The sequence below is a fragment of the Theropithecus gelada genome, chromosome 13 (genome assembly GCF_003255815.1).
Source record: "Theropithecus gelada isolate Dixy chromosome 13, Tgel_1.0, whole genome shotgun sequence".
Taxonomy (NCBI): Eukaryota; Metazoa; Chordata; class Mammalia; order Primates; family Cercopithecidae; genus Theropithecus; species Theropithecus gelada.
In genome coordinates, this window is record NC_037681.1 from 40,455,326 (window position 1) to 40,477,967 (window position 22,642).

The window sequence follows — 22,642 nt, forward strand, 5'->3', positions numbered from 1 at the left end:
CAGGCAACGGAGGGGATGGAGATGCTGAGAGAGGATACCCAGGGGGAGAGGCTGGTGTTTGGGATGGAAATGATAACTTTGAGGCAGTGCCTGCAAACATCCAGGTGGATAAATGCACATGTACACCCAGCCTTCCTGAATCCCTGATTTTCTACCATGTTTAGCCAGGACCCATCCAGTTCTCCTAGACAAGCCATGTCAGGAATGGCCTGGGAGCCATGGAGAGGGGTCAGTGAATAGATGGCTGCTGGCCTCGTCCTTCCCCTTCAAATGCAGGAAGAAGGCTCTCAGATGCATGAACTCAACCTAGAGTTCCTGGGTCTCCTGCTATGCCCACAGGAGAGGTCTGGGAGGACTCCATCCCCAGAGGTGCCAGCAGTTAAACAAAGCCAGAGCTGCCAGCCAAAAAACACCTTTGCCCATCAGCCAGGAAAGCTGAACAGGCTGCAATGCTTCCATCTGGGAGGCACTGGGCTTAGATCTTCCTTTAGTCATCCATTCCTTGGAGCTTTCAGGGGGCAGGAGGTCAGATCTAGGCTTTCCTTGGAGGTGGGCCCCGGTGCTGGAGCAGGACCACAGGTGGCAGAGGGTGGTGGCTTAACTCCTCAGGCCTCACTGGTCGTTCCTAATTGGACTGCCTTCTGATTACATTGTTCTTTCAGAAACAAGAACTTGATGGCATATTTCTCAATTGAGTCACTGTTCAGTTTGCCTTCTCCCAGGAAAGCAAACACTCTCAGGCTTCACCTCATCATCCTGACCACAGTCATGCATTAGCCTCTCTTCAGATGGCCTCTCAGCCATTCCTTCCCTTTCTCACCCACAGAATACCCTGTGGCCAGTCCCCAGAGGGCATGGGCCAGGTGCGGCCTTACAAGCTTATCTTATACTCATGCCTCTGAGGGGGTGGCAGTTTGCACAATGCGTCTGTCCATCTACCCATGGTGACTTACCATGACTCTCTCTCCTGAGAGGGCGATTTGCCTTTGAGCCACCCACTCCCACCACCTCTATCCCCAGTCCACGGGCCTGGTATTCATTAGTGTCTGTCGAGGCCTGATCCGGCCACGTTGCTTCACAGGCAGCCCCGCGGGCAGACAGCGAATGCTGTGGGCAGCCCAGGTCTGAGCAACTGGTTGGTCACATGAGATGTCATGCAGGTAACAGGGGCGGCTGAGTGGACGTTAACCTTGGTGGGCTGAGACAGTGTCAGGGCCCATGGAACAGTGCTCTGACCTGCCCCACCTTGCCAGGTCGTGCTGAGACCTTGAAAAGCTCAAGAAGGCTTTTTTCCCAGGGAGCTTCTGGGAAACTGTATTTATTTACCTGTTTGAAAAATTTATTCATAGCGTATTACATGACCCAAAATAAAAATGATATGAAAAGTATGCATTATGAGAAATCTCCTTCTCACATCTGTGTCCATCCACCCAATTGCACTTCTCCTCTTCCAGGTAAACCTTACATGCTTATTGTTTGTTGTTTTAATATTTCTTAGGCAAATATAAGGAAATATGAATATGTAGTTTTGTTTTTTTTTTTTTAGACAGAGTTTCACTCTTGTTGCCCAGGCTGGAGTGCAGTGGTGTGATCTTAGCTTACTGCAACCTCTGCCTTCCGGGTTCAAACGATTCTCCTGCTTCAGCCTCACAAGAAGCTGGAATTACAGGCATGTGCCACCATGCCTGGCTAATTTTGTATATTTTTAGTAGAGACGGAGTTTCACCGTGTTGGCCAGGTTGGTCTTGCACTCCTGACCTCAGGTGATCTGGCCCGGGGTCCCTCCTCAGTGTCCCCGCAATCGCTCCTGTTCCCTGTGCACAGAGCATCTAGTGCGGGAGTGGCTGAGCGTGGCCATCTGGATCTTTCTTCTTGGGCACACTGGCAGCCGCCGAGGACTAGAGCCTCCCAGAGGATCATCAGGGGTTCAACCGTGGAACCCACAGCATGCTGGGCATGAAGAAATTGAAATACAATTCAAGGATTTCAGTTGTGTGAATCAGGATGAAAGGTGGAATTTAATGTTGCTACACAAGAAATTAGGGTAACTGTGCTTCTTCCAAAGCATTTTCTTCTCAGATTCCATGCAGGAAACAGGTCTCCCCATCACAGAATTCCCCATAAACACTGAGAGGGTCAATGATCCCCACAGACTGCACCCTCAGCGCTCAGATAAAAGCTAGGGGCCCGCATCTTGTATTGGAACGGCCAGGCTATCACAGCATTAGAGGGCTGCACAGTCTCCATAGACACCAACAGGTACAGACTTTCTTGAAGCAAGGCATGGACGGCCCAGCTCAGAGAAGATGGTGTTGAACAAGAGTGCTCAGGGCAAGAATTGGCCAACCTGGTTTTGCAAAGGCCCCTGGTATGGACGGGGTGGGAGTAGAGAGTGGGCTGAGCCCACTGCCCATCCTTCAATGTAAGTAAGGTCAATGACAGCCATGGTCCTTACTAGAGAAGGGCCTTGCTCAGTCATTCTCAGGGAATCTTCCGAGGCCCCCAATAAACCCTGAGTAGGGGCCCAGGGCAGATTTACACACGAGAGGTTCAGGGCCCGAGGGCTCAGCACTGGGTTCCCAAGGCCCTTTTTAAGATCCAGTTTCCCTAGTGCTTTGAGGAGGGTGGGGGACATCAGAAGACCCTCTTGCTGGGAAGATCCACTTCCCGTTGGCTCCTCCTTTGACGTCGTGAGCCACAGGCCACCAAGCAGGTTCTGCGGCAGCAACTCAGAAGAGCCCTCTGGAGTAGGAGAGCCGGATCCTGGTGCTCAGGGTGGGCACAGCCTGCAAGCAGCTCTGCTCGAAGTCCCGCTTCCTAGGACTCATTTCAACTGTGCACGTGACACTTTCGAGAGTAGGTCAAGAGCCCCAGGGGTCATTTGAACAGGAAGTTCACAGGTCACATCAAATGTTCCATGTTGCAAACCCTCCATGTAACCCCTTTTCAGGAAGTCATCAGTCTCACTGACAGGTGGGGGGAGGGCCTGGCTGTGTAACTGTCATGAGTCCCGTCTGCAGTGTCCCTCTGTTCAGTGCATTTGGCTAAACCCCCAGCTGTATGCACTGGGCCCCCAGGGCTGCCTCCCCCCACATCCCCCACAGCAGCCCAGCATGGGGAGAAAACATCCTAAAATCACCAGGGGCTCCAGGGAAAAGCCAAGAGGGGGCACCTGGCTGGTATGAGAGTCAGGAATGCCCATGTGTTCAGGATGGTGGAGGCAATGAGGAAAGAGTGGCCCATTCTTCCCTCTGTCCCCTGCCTGTCCGTGTTATCCCCACTGGGTTCTAACCCCACCTAGCATGTTGAGAGGTAGCTTGCTGCACCTGGAGACCCCATCAGGCAGATAAACTTCTTTGTCCCACAGACAGAATCCCTCGACTTAGTCCTGCCTTCTTCCCTCTGCTGTCGTCCTCACCCCACTTCCAGCTGTGCCTGGAGAGAATCTGAGGGTCAGAATGGAGGGCGGGGAAGGAGAGGCCAAGCTCCCCATTGACAGCCTTCAGGACTGTCTCTGCACCAGGTTTCCTGACTCCTGGAAGCTTCTGGAGTCCTAGACAGGTCCTCCTGGCACTTTAGGAACCAGTTCCGGGCCTGCCTCTTTCTGGAAGTCGTTCCTGTGGGTGCGGATGGTCTTGGAATCAAAGCGCAGCTGCTGAGGAAATAACTGGGAAAAGCAAAGGCCAGAACTGCAGGATTGAGGAGGAGGAGGAGGAGAAAAAGGAGGAGGAGGAGGAGGAGGAGGAGGAAGAGGAGGAGGAAGAGACGGTGAGGAGAAGCCCACAGTTCATCTCCGGGGCTCCTCCAGGTGGCTGGCTGAGCGGGTGAGTGACCCGAGGACTTCCTTTCCCAGAAGGCTGCCTCACAGACTTGGAGCTGTGGGGTGGGGTGGCAGGTGACAGGGCAGGCTCTCTCCTGGACAGCACAAAGGAAGCGTCCAGGGGGCCCAAGACAGCTGTCTCACTGTGCTGTCTGAGCACCCGCAGCCGGGCATGTGAGCTGAGCTGACTAACTCTTGCAGGAAGTGGCCTCAAGCTGGGAGGCAATGGTGGGAAGGCCGCCTGGGAAGTAGGGCTCAGAGGGTGCTCCCCAGCCTGGCCCCTGACTCATGAGAGCCCACTGTGCCCTTTGAGGGTGGCCTGCTCTAGCCGTCTCTGTGGGTGCTGCAGGGGAACAGGGAAACGGGGAACCAGCATCTGCCCGCAGCCTCCCTTCTCCCACAGAGGCAGGCTCCAGGCCTCAGCTCCCACCCTTCCACCAACTCACTTCCCTGCCTGACCTGGTTTTCCTATTTTTTCTGTTCTCCAGACTTTTCCCATGGGAAAATCCCACCCACCCTTCCAGGCCAGCCAGAAAGCCTCTCCCTGACCCCTGACCAAGCGTTCCCCGCTGGCGCACAGGTAGCCAAGCCCCCGAGGTCTGATATGTGTCTTCCCGGCAGGATGCTCGGATCTCCAAGGGCGAGGTCCCTGGAGGGAGCTGGGGCTGTACAATGTTGGCGCTCAGCGGGGTCTCCAGGCAGGACTGTTTCCTCAGGACAGCCCGTGGTTCCTCCGCTCTGGCTCCCACTCTCCATCCCCCCTGGCTTCAGGGAGCTGACCAGGCCAGAGGCCCCTGAATTCCTGCCCGAGGGCTCACCCCTGCCCTAGGTTTCACAGACCACCTTTGTGTAGGTCGCTGTTGCTGAGCTCTTTCTAGCCCAGCAAAAACCTGGGGCCCGGTCTTAGTGACTGACCCACCAGAGAGCTCCCAGTAACTCCCAGTAACTTCTCTCTGCCAGGCTGCTGCTCCTGTCCCTTTGAGGAACTAACGACTGTTCTGTGAGTCAGTAACTAGGGGCAGAGGGAGGGGGGACAGACTCATTGCAGATATCAGGTGATCAGTGCAGATATCATGTGATTGCTGCAGCCATGGAGCCAGAGGCGCCCCTGTTTCTGCTTCCCCAAGAGAACATTCTCCTCCCATGGGGAAGGCCCCCACTCACTATACATTTGTGACATCTAACCTAGATGGGCTGGAGAAAGTCACTCCGCACAGCAGAAAGAGCCCTGGCTGGAAGCAAGGGAGTCTGGGCTCCCCATGACTGGCAAGTGACTCCCCTTCTCTGAACCTCAACTTCAAGGGGGTGGCCCTCAGAAACCCGAAGAATGCTCACAGCTTTGTGACCTCTTGAAGTCCAAGTACGTGAAGCAACTGCGGGCTCAGCCACATCCGAAGGATCCCATGAGGGATGAGTCCTCGTTAGCCTCTGTCTGTTCTGGCTCCTAGAGGAACTTGTGATGCTGTGACGAAGCTTTGAAGTCAGGCAGTCCTGGGTTCAAGGACCAGCTCTGCCTCTTACCAGTATATTTTGCACCTTTCTGAACTTGATTTCCAGATGAGGAGATCTGAGGCCCCAGGAGGGAAGGAAAGCACCCAAGATACCAGGCGGGACCCTGGGCCTGCTGGTCTGCAGCTCTGCGCTGCTTCTCCAGAGGCTTGCCCTAGAGGGCCAGTGATCAGAAGAAGGGCCAGCGTGCTGGGAAGGCTGTTCTACTTTCAGGGGCTGAAATGAAGGTGGTTGTGTCTCACAGCCTGGCTGGCAAGGCCAGTTCCTCTACCCTGGAGCATCTGTAGATACACCACAGAAACAGTGAGGGGAGCAGACAGGCTGGGACCACCTGGCTCTGGAGGGAAGCCCTGGGAAGGCTGGCTGGGCTGCCTCCTGGGTTGCCTCCTGGGGCTGCAGCGGGTCCTGTGCCTTTCCTCTGCAGATACCCGGCCTCGCTCCCCACATGGTGCCCAGAAGGCCTGTGGGGGCTTCCCCTGCTGAGAGCAGCTGTCAGCAGGGGCCACGCCTCCCATAGTCCTTGAAGTGTGAACATTTCTGCTTTCATAGCACACCCACCCCAGGCCCCAGTCCCTCACGTCCCTTTAAGAAATGTCCATTACCTGAAGGATGGGGAATGGAGTGGCCCGTGGGTGGAGGAAGGGCAGATAGGGTGTAGAAGCAACAGTTGTGTTTGTACAAATGGAGCCCTCCCCGCCAGTCACTGGAGGATGAGCTCGAGGGTACAGGTGCGTCTGTGCAGATTGGTCACTGCACCTGTGCTTTGTCTGCTTGAAGCTGTGTCCTCTTTTCTAATTTCAGTAAAGGCCATGCCCACTCACCAAGCCAGGTGCCTGCCCAGAGGGGATCTTCCCCAAGGGAGTGCTGTTTCTAACATGCACAGAGGTGCTCCCTGTGCCCCTGCCTGCCCGTGGACTGTGCCTGGGCAGAATTTAGGTGGGGAGGAGGGCTCGCAAGGTGCACAACAGGTGGGAACTGAGTTCACAAACGAGCATCTCCCCAGGACAGAACATTCTTTTTCTAATGCCAACCCAATTGTTTGATGACCGCTAGCACTTCCAGCCAGGAGCCTGAGTCCGATGCCAGCCAGCACAGCGCCCAGGAGCCCGTGACTGCCTCCAGGCCAGCCCTGAGCCATCTTGAGAAGCCAAAGAGCAATGCTGCCTGGCTAAGGCAGGTCCTGCCTCTTCAGTGCCTCCTTTCAGGGAAGGGTGGGGCAGAGGTCCTGGAGCCCAGCCCCCTCCCACAGCCATCCCAACTCTCCAGGCATCAAAGACTCACAGGTCATTTCTGACCCAGAGGCCAGCCTGGACTAGGCCAAGCCCCAGTGGGCTGTGGATCCGCCAACTCTCTTTTTTGGGATCTCACATGCTCCATCTGCAATATGTCTTGGGCAGGAAGGATGAAGGCTGAGTTCCACTACTCCAGCGGGTGGACCTCAGCCTCCACCCTTCCTATATTCTTACTAATCAACACCCCCCTCACTACAATCCTGTGTGTGTACTTGCACACACACATACACACAGAGAGAGAGAGAGAGACAGAGAGAGGATTCTGCGGGGAAGACATGGGAGACCCAGGACCTAGCCCAGTCGTGACTCTGATACACGGTGATCTGTCCTGGAAGCTTCCATAGAGTAAGCATCAGTACATGAGGCAGGCACCGTGGCTCAGAGATCCCTCTGGCCCCTGTGCAGTGCTTCCATGGCTTCCTTAGCCCCTCTTTCTTCCGCTCCGCCTTCTCCCAGGGCCAGGCACAGGGAGCTGGGTGAAACAAGAGTTCATGAATGAACAAATGAATGGATGGAGTGGGGTCCCTCTCCGCCCTCACTTCCGATCCCCTAATCCCCTTCCCATCCCCATCTCTAGGCCTGGCTCAGGGGCAGAGCCCCAGGTGTTTTTCATTAAGGGTTTTACTGGGATTCTCAGGCTCTAGCTGAGGAAGGCTGAAAGAGTCACCTAATCCACTGCCCCACCCCCAGGCTGAGCCCGACACAGTGGGAGTCAGGTTACACAGCGGGAGGCAGGGGCCTATCCTCTCCCACTACCCAGACCCTTCTTGGGCAGCCTGTGGCCGTCTCCAGGAGGTCACCCAGGGCCCAGCTCCAGTCTCCAAGCCCATTCCCCTCCACCTGTTCTTTATACTGCAACAGTCAGGACACCCTTCTAAGGAACAAAGCTAATTATCCCATGCCCTTACTTTAGAATCCACCCAGGTTGTCCCCCCCACCTTTTTTTTAACAACTGGCTCTGATTTGTGGCACTTGCCAATGTCCATGGTATAAATATTTCCATCATGGCCAATTTCAAACTACCTTGTGAGGTCACTGAACTCATGAGCACAGTCAGCTCTCAAAAGCCAGTAGAGCCGGCTCCCTCACCATCAGCCACACCCCTGTGCCTTTGACCTAGAAAACCATCCCTCCTTTACTGGCTCCAGTTGTCCCTCCAGCCTCACTTCTCACTGCTTTTCCACCCCCAATACAGATACTGCACACTGGGGCGATCCTGTGGGTCCTTGGGTGCACCTAGCACTTTCCAAGAACACCTCTCTCCTCCTCTTTTGCCGGGCCAGCCCCTTTGACAAGACCCCATTCAGATGCCTCCTCTTCCAGGCAGTCTTCTCTGACTCCTCAAGCTGGATGGGGTGTCCTTCATCTGTTTCTACAGCCCTGCCCTTGGACATCTGTATTGTTTAATAAAGCGTGTGTATCCTTGCCACAAAACCGTGGACTCTTCAAAGGCCAGGGCAGGGCTCCCGATATCTCTGGGTCCCCAGGCCCTGACGCGGAGGAGGCCTCAGTGACTGTGTTGAAGGAGTGAGACACACGTAGGGACGTGCTCAGGGCACAGGGCTCCAAGGGAACAGCCACTTTGGGGGGCTGGAGCTATTCCCTTGGGCTTCCCCGGCAGAGGCCAGCGCCACCTATGTAGCCAGTTTCCTGGGAGACAGAGGGGCAGTGCCCATGCTCCTCCCACCATGGGAGAAGGGAGTTGCTCCCCAATTTCTGGATCTGACATATTCCAAGTGACATCCCACCACCTGCCCACTGGTTCATAGGGACACAGAGCTGCCCCTGGGGCTGGGCAGAAATGAGCTGCCATCTGCCCCCTAGTTGTTTGTGTACTCATGACCATGGTTCCCTGCAGGGCACATCATTATTAACTGTGGTGCCAGCACCCAGGCGTGTCAGGGAGGCCACCCTTTCCCATGCCTGGGAACCGCTCTGGGGCTTGCTGGGGCAGCTGCAGCCTGGAAGAGCCTCTCCCATGCCTGTCCAGGTGTCCTCTGGGACAGAACAGATGAACAGGAAGCAGCCGCGGCACAGGAGCAGCACAGACCTGGGGCTGCACGTCCGCTTGGCCACTAAGGAGCTGCATGAAGAATCAGTTTGGATCTCAGTTTCCTCATTTGCAAAAAGAGGGTGGTGATTCCTGCCTGTGAGGGATTTTGTGACCATCAGAGTCATAGCCACTATTCATGCAATGCTTGCAAAGTGCCCACACCAAAATGCTAAAGAGTTTACTCCCATTACTTTATTTAATGCCCGTAGGAGATGAGTTCATTTCACAGATGAGAGAGCTGAGGTTCTAAGGAGTTTATGGTCACACAGCCCGTAAAGTAGGGTCTAACCCCAAAGCCCCTGCTCCTGCCACTATATTACTCTGTGTCCCTGATATTGGAGGGTAGGCATGGATAGAGCCTGGCACATTCTAAGCACGTTGGAAATGGTAGTCCTTATTCATAATTAACCAGAATCTTGGTGCCTGACATTTAGTGGCTGGCTGCGTTTTCTTAAATCTCTTTCCAAGTCTCATCTGCATCTGAAGGTGGGCACCGGCCCTCCTGCTTTCCCTATAAGGAAACGGAGGGGTGAGGAGATGCAACAACTTCACGCAGCCCCTCAGCCAGGGCGGGCAGAGCCTGCTGAGCGCCAGCTCTGGGCTCCCAGCCTGGCCTCTGGCTCCTGGGAGAAACTTCCTTTGTCTGGGGTGCAGGCACGGAGGGAGTTGAACAGACAGGGCTGGGAAGAAGGGCTGCCTGTCAGGTTCGGACGCAGAGTGTCTGAGTAGCAAGACCAGCCTCCTCAAGCAGTCTCCACTCAGTCTCCACCACCAGGGTCCACAAAATCAAGTCCAGCAGGTCCCGGAGATCCAGGCCTGCCACCTTGAGCAAACCCTTATCCTCTCCAGACCTGTTTCCTCGCCTGCAAAACAAGAGTGGTAATAATGCCCGCACCACCACACAGCTCCAGAGTTTGTATGAGAATACGATGCGGGAAGGATGGTGATGACCCCGAGCACTGTGGGTGTGAGTGCTCTCTGGGGAGGGGCCGGCCCTGGCTGGTCAGCCTGTGTGGCACTGTACCGGAGAGGCACATCTCAGGGACAGCTAAGCTCACCCTGGGGAGCAGGGACTGTGCCCCGTTTCATGCACAAAGCATGCTTAAGTTCCCTCTGCGAGAAGCCCTGCTGTGCTTCTGGATTCTTAGGCCTGAAAGGCCTTACCTTTCACACCAAGCGACCAGTCTTTTCTAATGGGTGCAAGTGGTAGCACATCTGATGGGGCAAAACAGCTTCATTTAAAAAGGGAAAAATAAATAAAAATGTTTTATAGCCTTGAGAATAAGGCCAGTCAGCCAGCCCAAGCTCCCTGGAGCAAGACATAGAGAAAAGGAGTTGGTAAAAGTCTTTCTTCTTCTGTGGACTCTGTCCAGGCAGCCACGAGCTGGAACTCAGCCCAGACCTCGTGCCGTGGGATCTTTTCCACCCTCAGGAGTAGCCGGGCTGGACCCAGAGGGGAGGCCAGGCTGCTCCTGCATTGGGGACCCAGGGGCCCAGTGTGGACCCTCGTCCCTGGTCGTCAGGCTGCAGGGAGCACCTCTCAGGAGGATGGGGCTGGGGTCTGCATCCTTGAGGCCCCCCAGCCTGGTTCTCACTAGACCTGATCACCCTGGCCTGGCAGAATCCTGGGAAGTACGAGAAGTCATCTCACCTGGGGCCACATTTGATGGGTGAGGGGAAGATGAGAATCAGAAGGAGGCAGCCCTGGTTAAGGGATGTCACCCTGGGGCTCCACACTGTCTCAGTCTGTGGCCCTGTCACTGGTCCAACAACAATATCTATCAGGTGCTGAGAGGCTGCAGTAGCCCACGTGCGGCCACGTCATACTTCTCCCAGGCTTGCAACAGACACCCTGTGCACTAGTCACGAGGCTGGAAAATGGCAGGACCAGGATTTTGAGCCCAGGCATCTGGCTACAGTCTTTCTCTGAACCACCATGCCTTCCTGCCTCCTCCGTGAGTTCTGAAGGGGTGACCATGTCTCCTGCTCCCCAACAGCCACCTTCACCTTAACGGCTAACATGGGGGTTAAAAACCCCACAGAGGGAAGCCGTTCGCCCTTAGATTAGGTATCCCAGCCGATTGCCTGGGCTCTGTCCTAGAAAGGGCTCTGCAGATTTGGGATTGAAGATGCTGCCCTGGGCTGGGGTCGGTTGCTCTCACCTATAATCCCTATTTGAAGGCTAAGTCAGGACGATTGCTTGAGGCCAGGAGTTTGAGGCCAGCCTGGGCAACATAGACCCTGTCTCTAATTTAAAAAAGAAAGATGCTGCCCTGGAAAGGTCTTTCTGAGGTCCAAATTGCCCACAGGGGGCTCTGAGGCAGCCCAGGGGAACCCCAGCAGGCTTCCCCTGAGGCTCTGAGGGCAGCCAGCCCATCTGCTGCCTCCTGGGTCTGCAGGTCTCAGGACTTTTCAGCCTTAAATCTAGTCCAAACTTAGACTGTCCACGTGACAGCGCAGGCTTTGCCGAGGTCAAGGAGCAAGTGGGGGACTGAAATCCTGCTGTCCAGGTGCAAGGCTCACGGGCCTGGAGGACAGAGTGACTTTCTCTTACAGGTCAGATGCACCATCTGCTAACTGAGCTGCACCCCACCCGAATGCGGATGCACAGAGTCACCATGTGGACTGGGGCTAGGCCTGCCCAAAAAAAGGCCAGACAGTCAGCCCAAGGTCCCTGGAGCAAGTGTCCTCCTGCCCTCTGGCCCTGGGCCTGTTCACCTCTGCGGTTTCTCCAAGGTTACTTGTCAGCCTCAGGCAAACAGACCATGCTTTCTGGATTCTAAATCAAGATTTGTAGATGGACAAAGGAAGTGTTTCGATATATAAATCTAGAAATAAGGAAATGCTCATAGTTGAAGAGCACTTGCATTTTTCTAGTTTTGAGTGGTTGCAAAGTCATCATTTCCACACCATGGAACACTACTCAGCCATGAAAAGGACACACAGCTTGGATGGAGCTCAGATGCAGTCTCCTAAAGGAAAGCAGCCAGACTCAAAAGGCTTCCTACTGGATGATTCCACTCATAGGACATCTGGAAAAGGCAACACTTACAGAGACAGAAAACAGATGACTGGCGGCCAGGAGCCAGGGGTGGGGAAGGGGTTGACTACAAAGGGCCAGGGAAGTTTTGGGGATGATTAAACTGTGCTAGATCCTAACTGTAGTGGTGGTTATACAATTGCATGCATTTGAAAAAACACTGTATAACAATAAGGGCAAATTTTACTGTGTGTAAAATATACCTTAGGTTTTTTTTTTTTTTTTTTAAGAAAGGAAAAAATTACATTGCCTTTTTAACATTACATGCCCCCTTTTTTCCACTCATTTTGATCATAATATAAATTTGAATTATTAAAAAATTTCAGACCAGGCACAGTGGCTCACACCTGTAATCCCAGTATGTTGGGAGGCCGAGGCAGGCGGATCACCTGAGATCAGGAGTTTGAGATCAGCCTAGCCAACATGGTGAAACCCCATCTCTACTGAAAATACAAAAAACTTAGCTGGGCATAGTGGCACATGCTTGTAATTCTAGCTACTCGGGAGGCTGAGGCAGGAGAATTGCTTGAACCCAGGAGGTGAAGGTTGCAGTGACCTGAGATCGTGCCATTGCACTCCAGCCTGAGCAAAAAGAGCAAAACTCCATCTCACACACACACACACAAAAAAAAAGAAAGAAAAGAAAAGTATTTCACCTAGTGGATATCTGTGAAGCACTCCCTGTAAATCTATGTGCTCTGCACGGAGCAGGGAGCTGGACCCAGAAAGCCCTCCTCACACCTCCTGACCCTGTGCACTCAGGCCCTGTATGCCCCTGTTTCCCTTCCCGGGGCATCTGTATGGCTTCTTGCCTAATGGTGACCCATGTGGCTCAGCCAGTTACTGTGTGCTAAAATACTGGAATTTCTGAGATGTTTCCATGGCTTGTGGGACCATAATATTTGAAGTGGGAACCTGGGAACCAGCCTTCTCCTTGTCACCCCACCCCTTCTCCAACAGGGAAGAGGAGAAGCAGGAGAGAAGCAGTGCAAGCTGTCAGGCCATGGTCCAGCGGGGACTGTGGTCCACTGTGTGACTTACCGAGAATCCTGTGTCAAGATATCTTAGCTGATGTGCCACTGCTGCGGAAGGGCCATTGGCAATGTTTCGCTTTATTTTTCTTTCATTGAACCAAAGTGCTCTGGACTATTGTGCATAAAATCAACCCACTGGTTGTTCCTTTCAGTCTTCTTTCCTGAGTATCTTCAGAATCAAGTCATGGCTCCCTTCCTGCAGCCACCTCTTGTTCCAGGCCACAGCCCCTCTCACAGGGAGCCCTGCACAGGCCTCCCAGCTGACTTGCCCCCAAGCTCCTCCCACAGCAGCCAGTGGGATCATTTGGAGACCAAAGCCTGCTATGCTCCTCCCTCAAAGTCATGAGTACATGAGGAACCCACATCCATGAGCAAGAAAAAGAACAAAAACCCCTAAGGAAGAAGGACCAGAAAACAGGACAATGCAATTCCTCTAAGAAAAAAGCAATACAAATGGCAAAACCATATGAAATGGGGTGATGCAGTGGCTCATGCCCGTCATCCCAACACTTTGGGAGGCTGAGGCAGGTGGATCACCTGACGTCAGGAGTTCGAGACCAGCTTGGCCAACATGGCAAAACCCCACCTCTACTAAAACTACAAAAACTAGCCGGGAATGGTGGTGTGCTCCTGTGGTCCCAGCTACTTAGGAGGCTGAGCACGTGTATTGCTTGAACCCATGAGGCGGAGGTTGCAGTGAGCTGAGATCGTGCCACTGCACTCCAGCCTGGGCAACAGAGCAAGACTCTGTCTCAAACCAAAACAAAATAAAACAAAAAAATATGAAATGATTCCTAATCTTATTTGCAATTAAATAAAAGAAAATCAGAACAACTGTGTGATATCATCTCTATCCCCCGCTCCAGTGGAAAAAAGGAAATGGAACCATTTGAAGGGGTGGTCTCTGGGACTCCCACCCGAAGTTTGGGCATGGTGACAGGTGTGGCCAATGGGGGAAGTTTTTGGAGGTCAATTGTAAAGAGCACTCCTTTCCATCCAGAGCCCACTGCTAGAAAAGCCTCTGAGGTGTTTGCTGATAATGGTTTACTAAAATATCCGCCCAAGACCTTCAGTTCTGCACTGTGTACAATAGCAGAAGCCTGGAAATAAGGTGCTCACCAACAGGGAAGAACTGGGTCAGTTACAGTCGGTCCGCACAACTGAATGTTCCGCAGTCCTTATACGAATAGGATAGAACTGTCTGCACGTGCCGAAATGAAACTGGGTCAGAAAAAGGAGCTGTCAGTCCCCGTGGATAGGCCCATCCCTTTGGTGTAACTTTTTAAAAGCATAGACTTATCCTCACAGGTATGTGCACGGAAAAAGTTTCTGGAAACAGCAACCCAAAACCTATTAAATGAAATTGCCTTTGGCAAGAGACAGGTGGGGAGAAGGAGGATTTCACTTTTCATTTTGGACTTTTCTGTTCTGCTTGGATTTCTAATCATGTGCACATGCATATTTTAATTTTTTAAAGGTCATCAGGAAATATCTAGGTGGTGAGATTTGAGGTCAACTTAATTTTCATTTTGTACTTCTCTATTTAAAAAAGAATCAAAATCAATGTGTTTAAATGTTTCAAAACAAATAAAAACCTCCACTGCTCTGGGGATAAAGTCCACAGTCCTGAGCATTACACCCAGGAGGGAGGTTCTTCCGGCATAACCTCCAACCTCCTTGTGCTGAACTCCCGGCACCAACCCCAGCCAACCCCTTCAACTCTCTACACCACAAAGCTCTGTGCTGTCTTACCTCTGGGTCTTTGCCTATGCTGTTCCATCTGCCTGGAATGCTCCTTCCCCTCTGGGTCATCCCTTCATTTGATCTTACGTTTCCTTTGGCTTGACGCTAGGTGCCTGCCAAGTGCTTGGTGGTATCGGCCTGCCTGGTGGCTCCCCCTGGCCTCACCTCCATACCCTCAATGCTCCTGCTATGCTGCCAGCCTCCCTCACTACCTTGCAACAGCCTTGAAGGTAAGGATGGGGCCTGGGTCACTGACAATGTCCAGGGCCCAGCACTGTGCCTGGCACATAATAGGTTTCATAAACATTTGTGGACGGCACTGACAGATGACTGACTGACTGAATGAATAAATAGTGGCACCCCAGGCTTATCCCTAAGCAGGCCTGTTTGTGGGGTGGGGTTCCTGGCCAGGCCCCAGACGCCGGGCCTGGGCACCTGCAGAGGCAACCTGGAGGGGCAGACACAGCCGCCGGCAGCAGAGCCGCCCGCTCGACTCCAAGGTGGCTTTTATTTCCTCTTATTCGGGTGCCAAGTCCCTGAACAAATATTTTCCTGGAGTGGAAGAACAGCTTAGCTCCCAGCCCTAAGTGCTGGAAACACCGGCTGGGTAGGGCAGGTTCCAGGAACCAGAGGAAGCTGGGGCCTGGCTGGAGCTGGGGGAAGGGGTCCCGAGGGCCGCCCTCCAGGCAGTGCCTACCCTCCCGCTGTCTGGAGAGGGCCTGCCCCGCCTTCCCCATCAGGCTCAGGGAAGCCGCCACTTACTTGCTCTGCTCAGCACACAGCTGTGAGAGGCTTTTGCCCTGGGCCTCTCTGCCCATAAATCAGAATCCTCTGGGATTCTGAAGAAAACGTACACCATGTGGGCCTCCCTCGTTTTTGCTGAAAAAGCTGCAGTGAGATTTGAAGGAACTAATTAGAAACTCAGAAGCCCTTTTATAAGCATTTTTCTTCCCTTTAACTTTCTTATTGAGGAATAACATACACAGTGTGCACTCATCTAAGTGCATAGCTTGATGATTTATTTACATATATGTTCACCCTTCTAATCACCACCCACATCAATCCAGAGAACATTTCCACATCCCAGGTTTTTTGTGTCCATGCCTCGTCAATATCACACCCTCAGCCCGAGGAACCCACTGGCTTTCTATTATCGTCAATTAGTTTTGCCTGTTCCTGAACTTCCTACAAATGGAATCATGCAATGTTGGCTTCGTCGTGTCTGGCTTCTTGTGCTTCATATATATGCCCATGATGTTCATCTCTGTTATACCTGTGTCCGTAGCTCGTCCTTTTTTGTTGCTGAGTAGTGTTTCACTGTGTGAATATACCACACCACAATTCATTTACCTATTCTCACGGCGAAGGACATTTGGGCAGTTTCTGTGTTTGAGCTCTGATGAATAAAGCTGTTACATGCATTCTTATACACACCATTCAGCAGATATATGCTCTCATTCTCCTTGGATCATAGCGTAGGTATATGTTTAGTGTTAGTAGGTATTTCCAAGTAAGTTTCCAAAGAGCTCCTATCAATGCTCACTCCCTCCAACAGCCTAGGGACATCTCCCCACAACACGACGTTGCCCATCCCTAAATGCAGCCGTTCTGGTGGTGGGAGGTGTGTGTAGTGGTGACTTGCACTGTTAAAAATCTTCTAAATGTTGCTTGACTTCCAGAGCAGGGTAGCAGTACTAGCCAGCCTCAATGAGCACCCCAAAAGCAGAGTCCTCCTACTTGCAGTGAGCCCCTGAATGCCATGCCTCCTGCCAGACTGCACAAGGAAACATCTGCCCTCCAGGAGCACCCAGGGTGGCAGGAAGCCAGACAGATACCTGCTGTCATGTGGCAGGAGGTGCCCGAGAGGCATGACCTGAAGTTATGAGAACACAACGGACTCAAGTGCCTCCCTCAGCCTTGAAGGAGAGCAGGTGTGGGGCGGACCTGCCGAGGACCTGCACTGGGGCAAATCCATCCTTGCACATGTGCATGCCACGAGTGGGCGTGACTAATGTACTGGGGAGGCGCAGTGGTGTTGGGGGTGGGAGGAAGGGAGAAAGCCAGGTGAGGGCTGGTCCCATGGCCAGGCAGAGTCTGCAGAATGGGAGCCTCCAGCTCCAACAGCTTTAGGGCCTGTGGGCCCAAAGCCGTTTCTAAGCCCCTCTAGGCTCCTCACTCATTCAGCTCCAGGTGCCAGGGGCTCACCACCTCCTGAGGCAGCCCAGCCTCCTTTCTCTTCTGCCAGGCTGGAGAGAAGGGGCAGAGGATGAGGGTGATAGGGGTGAGGGAGAGGGCGCCTCAGCAGAGGGAGCATGGTCCTGGTCCCGGGGCTCCTCTGTGCGGTCGGTACCTGCAGACCCATTTAAAAAACCCTTTCTCCCAGATGCTGTAGGGCGCCCGTGCACCAGCAGTGCCTGACCTGGGAGGGAGCCTGAGATGGCCCACCTCAAGGCCCAACTCTGGGACTACTGTCCCTTCCGCCATAGATGGCCCACCCAGAGTACAGTCTCATCCCCAGGCTCCCCTGTAGGAGAGCAAGGTGAGGCAGGGGCATGCCGCCCAGGTGCTGCTAGTTCTGCCTCTTACCAGCCCCTCCTCCCCACCCATCCTACACAGTCATCAACCCTCACCTCTGCTCCGTGGTCAGGCCTCAGAACCCCAGCCCTCTGCATCTTCGTCTTTTCTGCAGTCCCTCAGAGGCACCCTCTCCCTTGTGGGCAGCCCTGCCGCTCCGCATTTCAGCCCCTCCCTCCTGCACCTGCTGGCACTTCACATCCTCCACTGACATCCCTTCCCCGCATGAGAGACTGACTTGAATTTGTCCTTCCAGACCCAGATCGACCACCCTCCGGCACCTCCATGACCCAGACACTGCGCAGCTTAGGTGCCGTGTTGCCGCACAGCCCACACAGTTCTCTGTCATTGATACCACTCTGTCATTTGTCTGCTCCCTCTGGCCACAACCTCCCTGAGAGCAGAGAGCAGAATAGAAGGCAGGGTCTTTATTCTGGCTATGAAAACATATCCCAAGCACAACCCCGAGGCAAGCGAGGCAAAAAATGCTATTTAAAACAGAAGCTGGCTGCACATTGAGAGTGCGGCACAATCTGAGAGAAGATGGCTCATACGTTTAGAAAATAACTTGGCAGAGGTCTTAGTAGGAGATGCAGTGAGTCGTGCATGCAATGTACACACACGCTCTCCCCACACCCAGGCCAGACCGTGGGCATGATGTAAAGGGGACGGAAAAAGGAAATAGTGCCTACTGCTCCCCTCCCAGGCAGGGCAAGTGGGAAAGTGAAGAAATGGATATAGGCTTTGCGACACAGGACAGCAGGCTGAGGCCCAAGGGGAGGTGGGCAGTCATTGCTTGAGGAAGGGGTGCCCAAAGACGACATTTAAACACCTCCACCTTTTTTACTGTTCTTCTCAAATATGCGGCGAAGTCTGTTTGATGGCACATCCCTGTCCTGGGGGTGCCCTGGAGTGGGGGACTCAGAATGGAAGCGCAGAATTGAGAGAGGGCATTAAGAACGAGCAGGGCCAAGAGGTGGGATGGGGTGCAGTTTAATTGATTTGGATATATGGGGACAGGCAGCCCAGGGAGCTGGGGTCTTGGAAACTTGCAGGTCCCATGTGGAGGGTTATTAATACATTATTAATAAAAGTATTACTATCTGATAATCAGTTCTACAACTCGACCCTCCTTGTCCAGTCCAGGAACTGGCAGGAAACAGGCACTGGTGTTTTCAGTGTTTGTTGAATGAATAAATGACCTAGGGAACTTTATCTCAGCCTCCAAACCCTTTGGAACACAATGTGTCAGGGAAGAATAGAATTCTCCATCCTGCAAAGCCACTTGGAGCCGGCGGTCTCTGCTCCATCAGCAGGTGCAGGGGCGGGGAAGAAATGGTCCCTCCCACTCTGCACGGCCCAGGCCCTGCCTGGAGTCTAGGGTCAGGGGCTGACCTGCACCAGGGACAGAATGGACCAGCAGCCTGGACAAGACTGGGAAGCCAGCTATAATAGATGCTGTAGGACACTGAGGACCCCTGCAGTGCACTGTGCTGCCTCAACGTCCAGGTCTTTCACTGTCGTTTTTCCCTACTCTGCACATGATTTGTTCAGACCTCTGGCACTTAAGACTGTTGCTAGTAAGTGTACAGAAATCACAATGAGCAAACAATCAATAGCAAACTTTGAGAATCAGTAGGGAGCCCATCATGTCCTTGAGGAAGGAAATGATCCAGTTGGAGCCTTAAGGAACAAGGAGCGCTGGGCAGGAGGAGGACCGAGAGCCCCAGGAGAAGGAAGGCGAGATACTGAATGCCTGCACAGGGGTTTGGGGAAGGAGGGCAGAGATGGATTCTGTCTTCTGCGACAGGAGGGACCAGCATCAATTCTGCTGTTCTGTACCAAGCCAGAGCATTGCCCAGAACCAGGCTCCCACCCCTAGTAAGTGACACGGCAGGACATCGCCAGGCCAAGAGACTCAACCACCACCACAGCAGCTGTTGCCCGAAATGAGAAGTACCGTTTATTGCTGTTACACAAATGGACCCAGCCTCTGGCTTGGGCACCGTCCCACGGACCAGCAGACGAACATGATCAGCTGGCCCCTTTCCCCACCCCCGAGTCATGTGCAGTCATACACTCCAGGCAGAAAGTCGCAGTATCGAATACTGGGCACAGGTTCCCTTGGCTTGGCGGTGCATCTCTGATACACAGACTGGCCCACCTTTCAGAGTGGCCAACAGAGCCACTGAAATGTTGTCAAATAAGCAAGTGCAGGAGCCCTGGGCTGGGGGCCTCTGGCCTCTGCAACCAGGTGGGAGGAGGATGTCCTAGGTGTCTGCGGGGCAGGCCTCGGCTCCATATGTCCGCCGGGACCACAGCCTCAGGTCAAGCTGTGCTGGGGCCATCCACCTTCCTTTGCCATTTAGAAGATGGGGCTTGGAGCTTGGCAACACAGAAATTGACATCAGCCTTATAAAACCTTGGCTGAACCTACCGACCTCCAGAAGAATTTCAGCCAAAACAAAAAAGTAAATACACAGAGGGACCCTGGAACCAGAATCCCTCCCCATGGGAAAGACAAAGGCACAGAGATTTGAGCCAAGTTTCCCAACATGTTGGTATTTGCAGAAAAGTCCAGTCACGTCACACACAGCACAGAGGCAAGAAGCGAAGGCAGTGGCATTCACAGGTCTACTTTATATTAAAGTTTATTACATTTGGAAAATCTACTGTACAGGGAAAAACCCATTGGATTAAGTACAGTTTTGCCAAAAGCAAAAGACTATCACTCTTTGGAAAATATTCCTGATTCCAGCCCAGGGCCCAGGGCGGGGCCGCAGGAGCTAACGGAGAACCTGGCCTTGGATGGAGGCACTCAGAGCCAGCTCTGCCCAAGATGCCCCTTGTCAATTTCCAGGAGGAAGACGCCCCTTGTCAATTTCCAGGAGGATGCGCCCCTTGTCAATTTCCAGGAGGATGCCGCCCCTTGTCAATTTCCAGGAGGAAGCAGCTCCCAGAGACTGCGCCACAGGCGGGACAGGCCTGGTCTGCAGGAGGATCTCCAGGCCCCTGCCGCCCTCCCTACAGTCCTCTCTCAGTCTGAAGGCTGAGCCGCCAGCATTCACTTCTCACATGGGCTTCTCCAATGTGGCAGTGGCCCAGGCCTCAGCAAAGCCCTGAGCTCATGGACACAGGCACAACTGCTTGAAAGAGGCGGCGGCCCCACGGCAGCCTGGACTGGCCAGCCCACCAACAGACCACCAGAAACGGGGCCACCAGACAGATAGTCCATACCCTGTTGCACACATGAGCGACAAACTCAGAGACAACACACAAACTAAGCCTACATTTTGGCTTCCAGATTTGGTTCTCCTAGTTTAAAAAAAAAAAAAAAAAAAGGTCTTAACCCTGATGCTGTCTCCTGACCATAGATTAGGGAAGCAAGATGGGGAATACCGAATCAACTTACTTAACTTACCTCAGAAGTAACAAGGTCTACTGGGCTATGAACAAAGAACTAGAGGAAACATGTGCAAAAACAAGTCGATATCTAGATCAGACCTCCCCACGACACAAAGTGGACCCCTGTCCCCTGCCACTCAGTGGCCACGCCCCCAAGATGCTTGGTCCTACCAGTAAGTGCTATAGATGTGTGAGCCCCAAGCCCCACCCGCAGAATCTTCCAGCCACATGAGGCCACTTAGGTCCAAAGCAGTCAGATCCCCCCTCCCCTCCAGAGCTGGGCCTGGGGAGAGGCTGCTTCAGTTTGGAGAAACGGAGTCAGAATGGTGCGATGCCAGGTGCTGGCTGTGGTGGAAAGGTCCTATTCGAGAAAACCCTGGTGCCCCAAGTCTCCAGGCAGAAGTCAGAGAAGCAGAGTGGAGCTCCCAGCACGCCCCAGGACTCCGTGGGCAGGAGCGGCCAGAGGGGCTGGAGTGCTGGGGAGGTGGCCTGGTGGCAGGGGAGGTCAGGGCCTGCAGTTCTTCAAGGAAGAGGCAAGTGGGGGCCTAGTGAGTGGCAGGGTGGAGGGGGTGCATGGCTCCCGCGTCAGGCGTAGAATTCCTCCTGTTTGGTGGGCTTCTGGTAGGCCCCTCCGTTGGCTTGTTTCGGCTCCTCCAAGGAGTAGCTGCCTTCGTCCTTCTTCTTCATGCGGTACAGCATGAAACCCACCAGGCACACAGCAAAGATGAGCCCCACGAGGCCTCCAGCAATGATCCCTAGGGCAGGTAGACGGGGCCAGCTCAGTTCAGCGGCTCCCTGGGCTCCACTGCAGACCCTCCCCCAAGTGGTGGCCTTGGCTGTGGTCAGCCCCACCCCGACCCCACAGCAGCAGTTCACCCCGAACTACCCCCCTGAGAGAAAACTCACCTCCCAGCACCTCCTTCCTGTCCAGGAGACCCTGCGAGGCCCCTGTGGCCCCTGGATCCACTGGGGACTGGTTCCGGTGGTCAGGCTCTACAGCCACTATAGCTGTGTTCTCCCCAGAGGTTTCAAAGGTGAAGTCCTATGGGAGGGCAGGGGCAGATTGGGTTGGCTAGGTCACCGCCAGCAGCAGCAACCAGCTCCAGAAGCAGCTCCTGCCTCCCAGATCTTTGCCACCACCCACTCAGATGCACCCAAACCAGGATCGCAGGGGGCCCGAAAGCCAGGCCTTCTTGTCACATCAACTCTGGACCCTGGCTGGCCCATGGCATGGATATCACAAAAAGTGATACAACGCATACATTTCTGTATGGAAACAAGCAGGCTTATTTTAGTGTAAAGTGTAAAAATCCCACGAAGCTGCAAGATAAAAAATAGGAGGACTTGGTATAACGTTCACTCTTACAGCAGGGGCTTCAAGTTTGGATTGTAAGTTTGGGGAGCCCTCTCTTGGGTGATCTTTAAGGGCGCTTTTGCTCTGATCTCATAATTAGTCTGTCCTGCTCTGGGCAAGGCCCTGGGGGTAGGGGAAGGTGGGTCCCTGTGTCCTGTCCTCCTGGTGAGGAATACGAGACACCCGCAGGGTACAGGTGTAGAGCGTGCCGGGTGCCAGGCATTAGGGCTAACCCACCCAATGTCCCAAGGAATGCAGAGGCCACTCACCTGCTCCCCAGAGCCCTCTGCTGCTGGGAGCTGACTGGAGGCTCCATCCTCAGCAGCCCTCTCGGTGGCAGAAGGACCTCCATCCTCTGTGCGGGGAGTGTGAAGGTCAGCTTGGCCGGGTCCTGCAGGGGCTGAGGTCTCATGGTAGCCAGGCTGCATGTCCCTGTGGGGGTGGGAGGTGGCGGGCTCCTGGGCTGTGGTGGCTCTGGCCGTTGGGGCCTGATGAGTGGTTGGGAGCTGTGTGGTCTCCGTGGGTTGGGGGGTGGCCTCCTGCTCCTGGGCAGTGAGGTCAGGCTCCACTTCTAACAGGACTACAGCCTCTCCCTCCTTGGGCCCCTCTCCAGCCGGCAGGGTGGAGGTGGAGGCAGCTGTAGCCTCCAGGCCAGTGGGTTCCGGAGACGTGGGAGTAGCCGTCAGGAGCCACGTGTCCTTCCAAGTGGAGGGGGTCTGCTGTGACAAGGTGATATCTTGCAAAGCACCTGCAGGACCAGAAGCAGAGTGTGTTGTGGGGGGCGGCGGGAGGACCAGAAGCAGAGTGTGTTGGGGGGG

General features: G+C 53.9%; 1 protein-coding gene across 2 annotated transcripts in view; it reads right to left on the minus strand.

The window, feature by feature from the left end:
• Window positions 1-20,298: 20,298 nt before the first annotated feature.
• Window positions 20,299-22,642, minus strand: part of SDC1 (syndecan 1) — a 23,948-nt gene continuing 21,604 nt past the window's right edge. For both annotated transcript variants that reach the window (XM_025353888.1, XM_025353886.1), the window contains 3 exons: window positions 22,094-22,572; window positions 21,377-21,512; window positions 20,299-21,225 (listed from right to left, as the gene is read on the minus strand). In XM_025353888.1, the coding sequence (XP_025209673.1) occupies window positions 21,056-21,225; window positions 21,377-21,512; window positions 22,094-22,572 (785 nt within the window). In that variant the 3' untranslated portion in view covers window positions 20,299-21,055. The remainder of the gene's footprint in view (window positions 21,226-21,376; window positions 21,513-22,093; window positions 22,573-22,642) is intronic.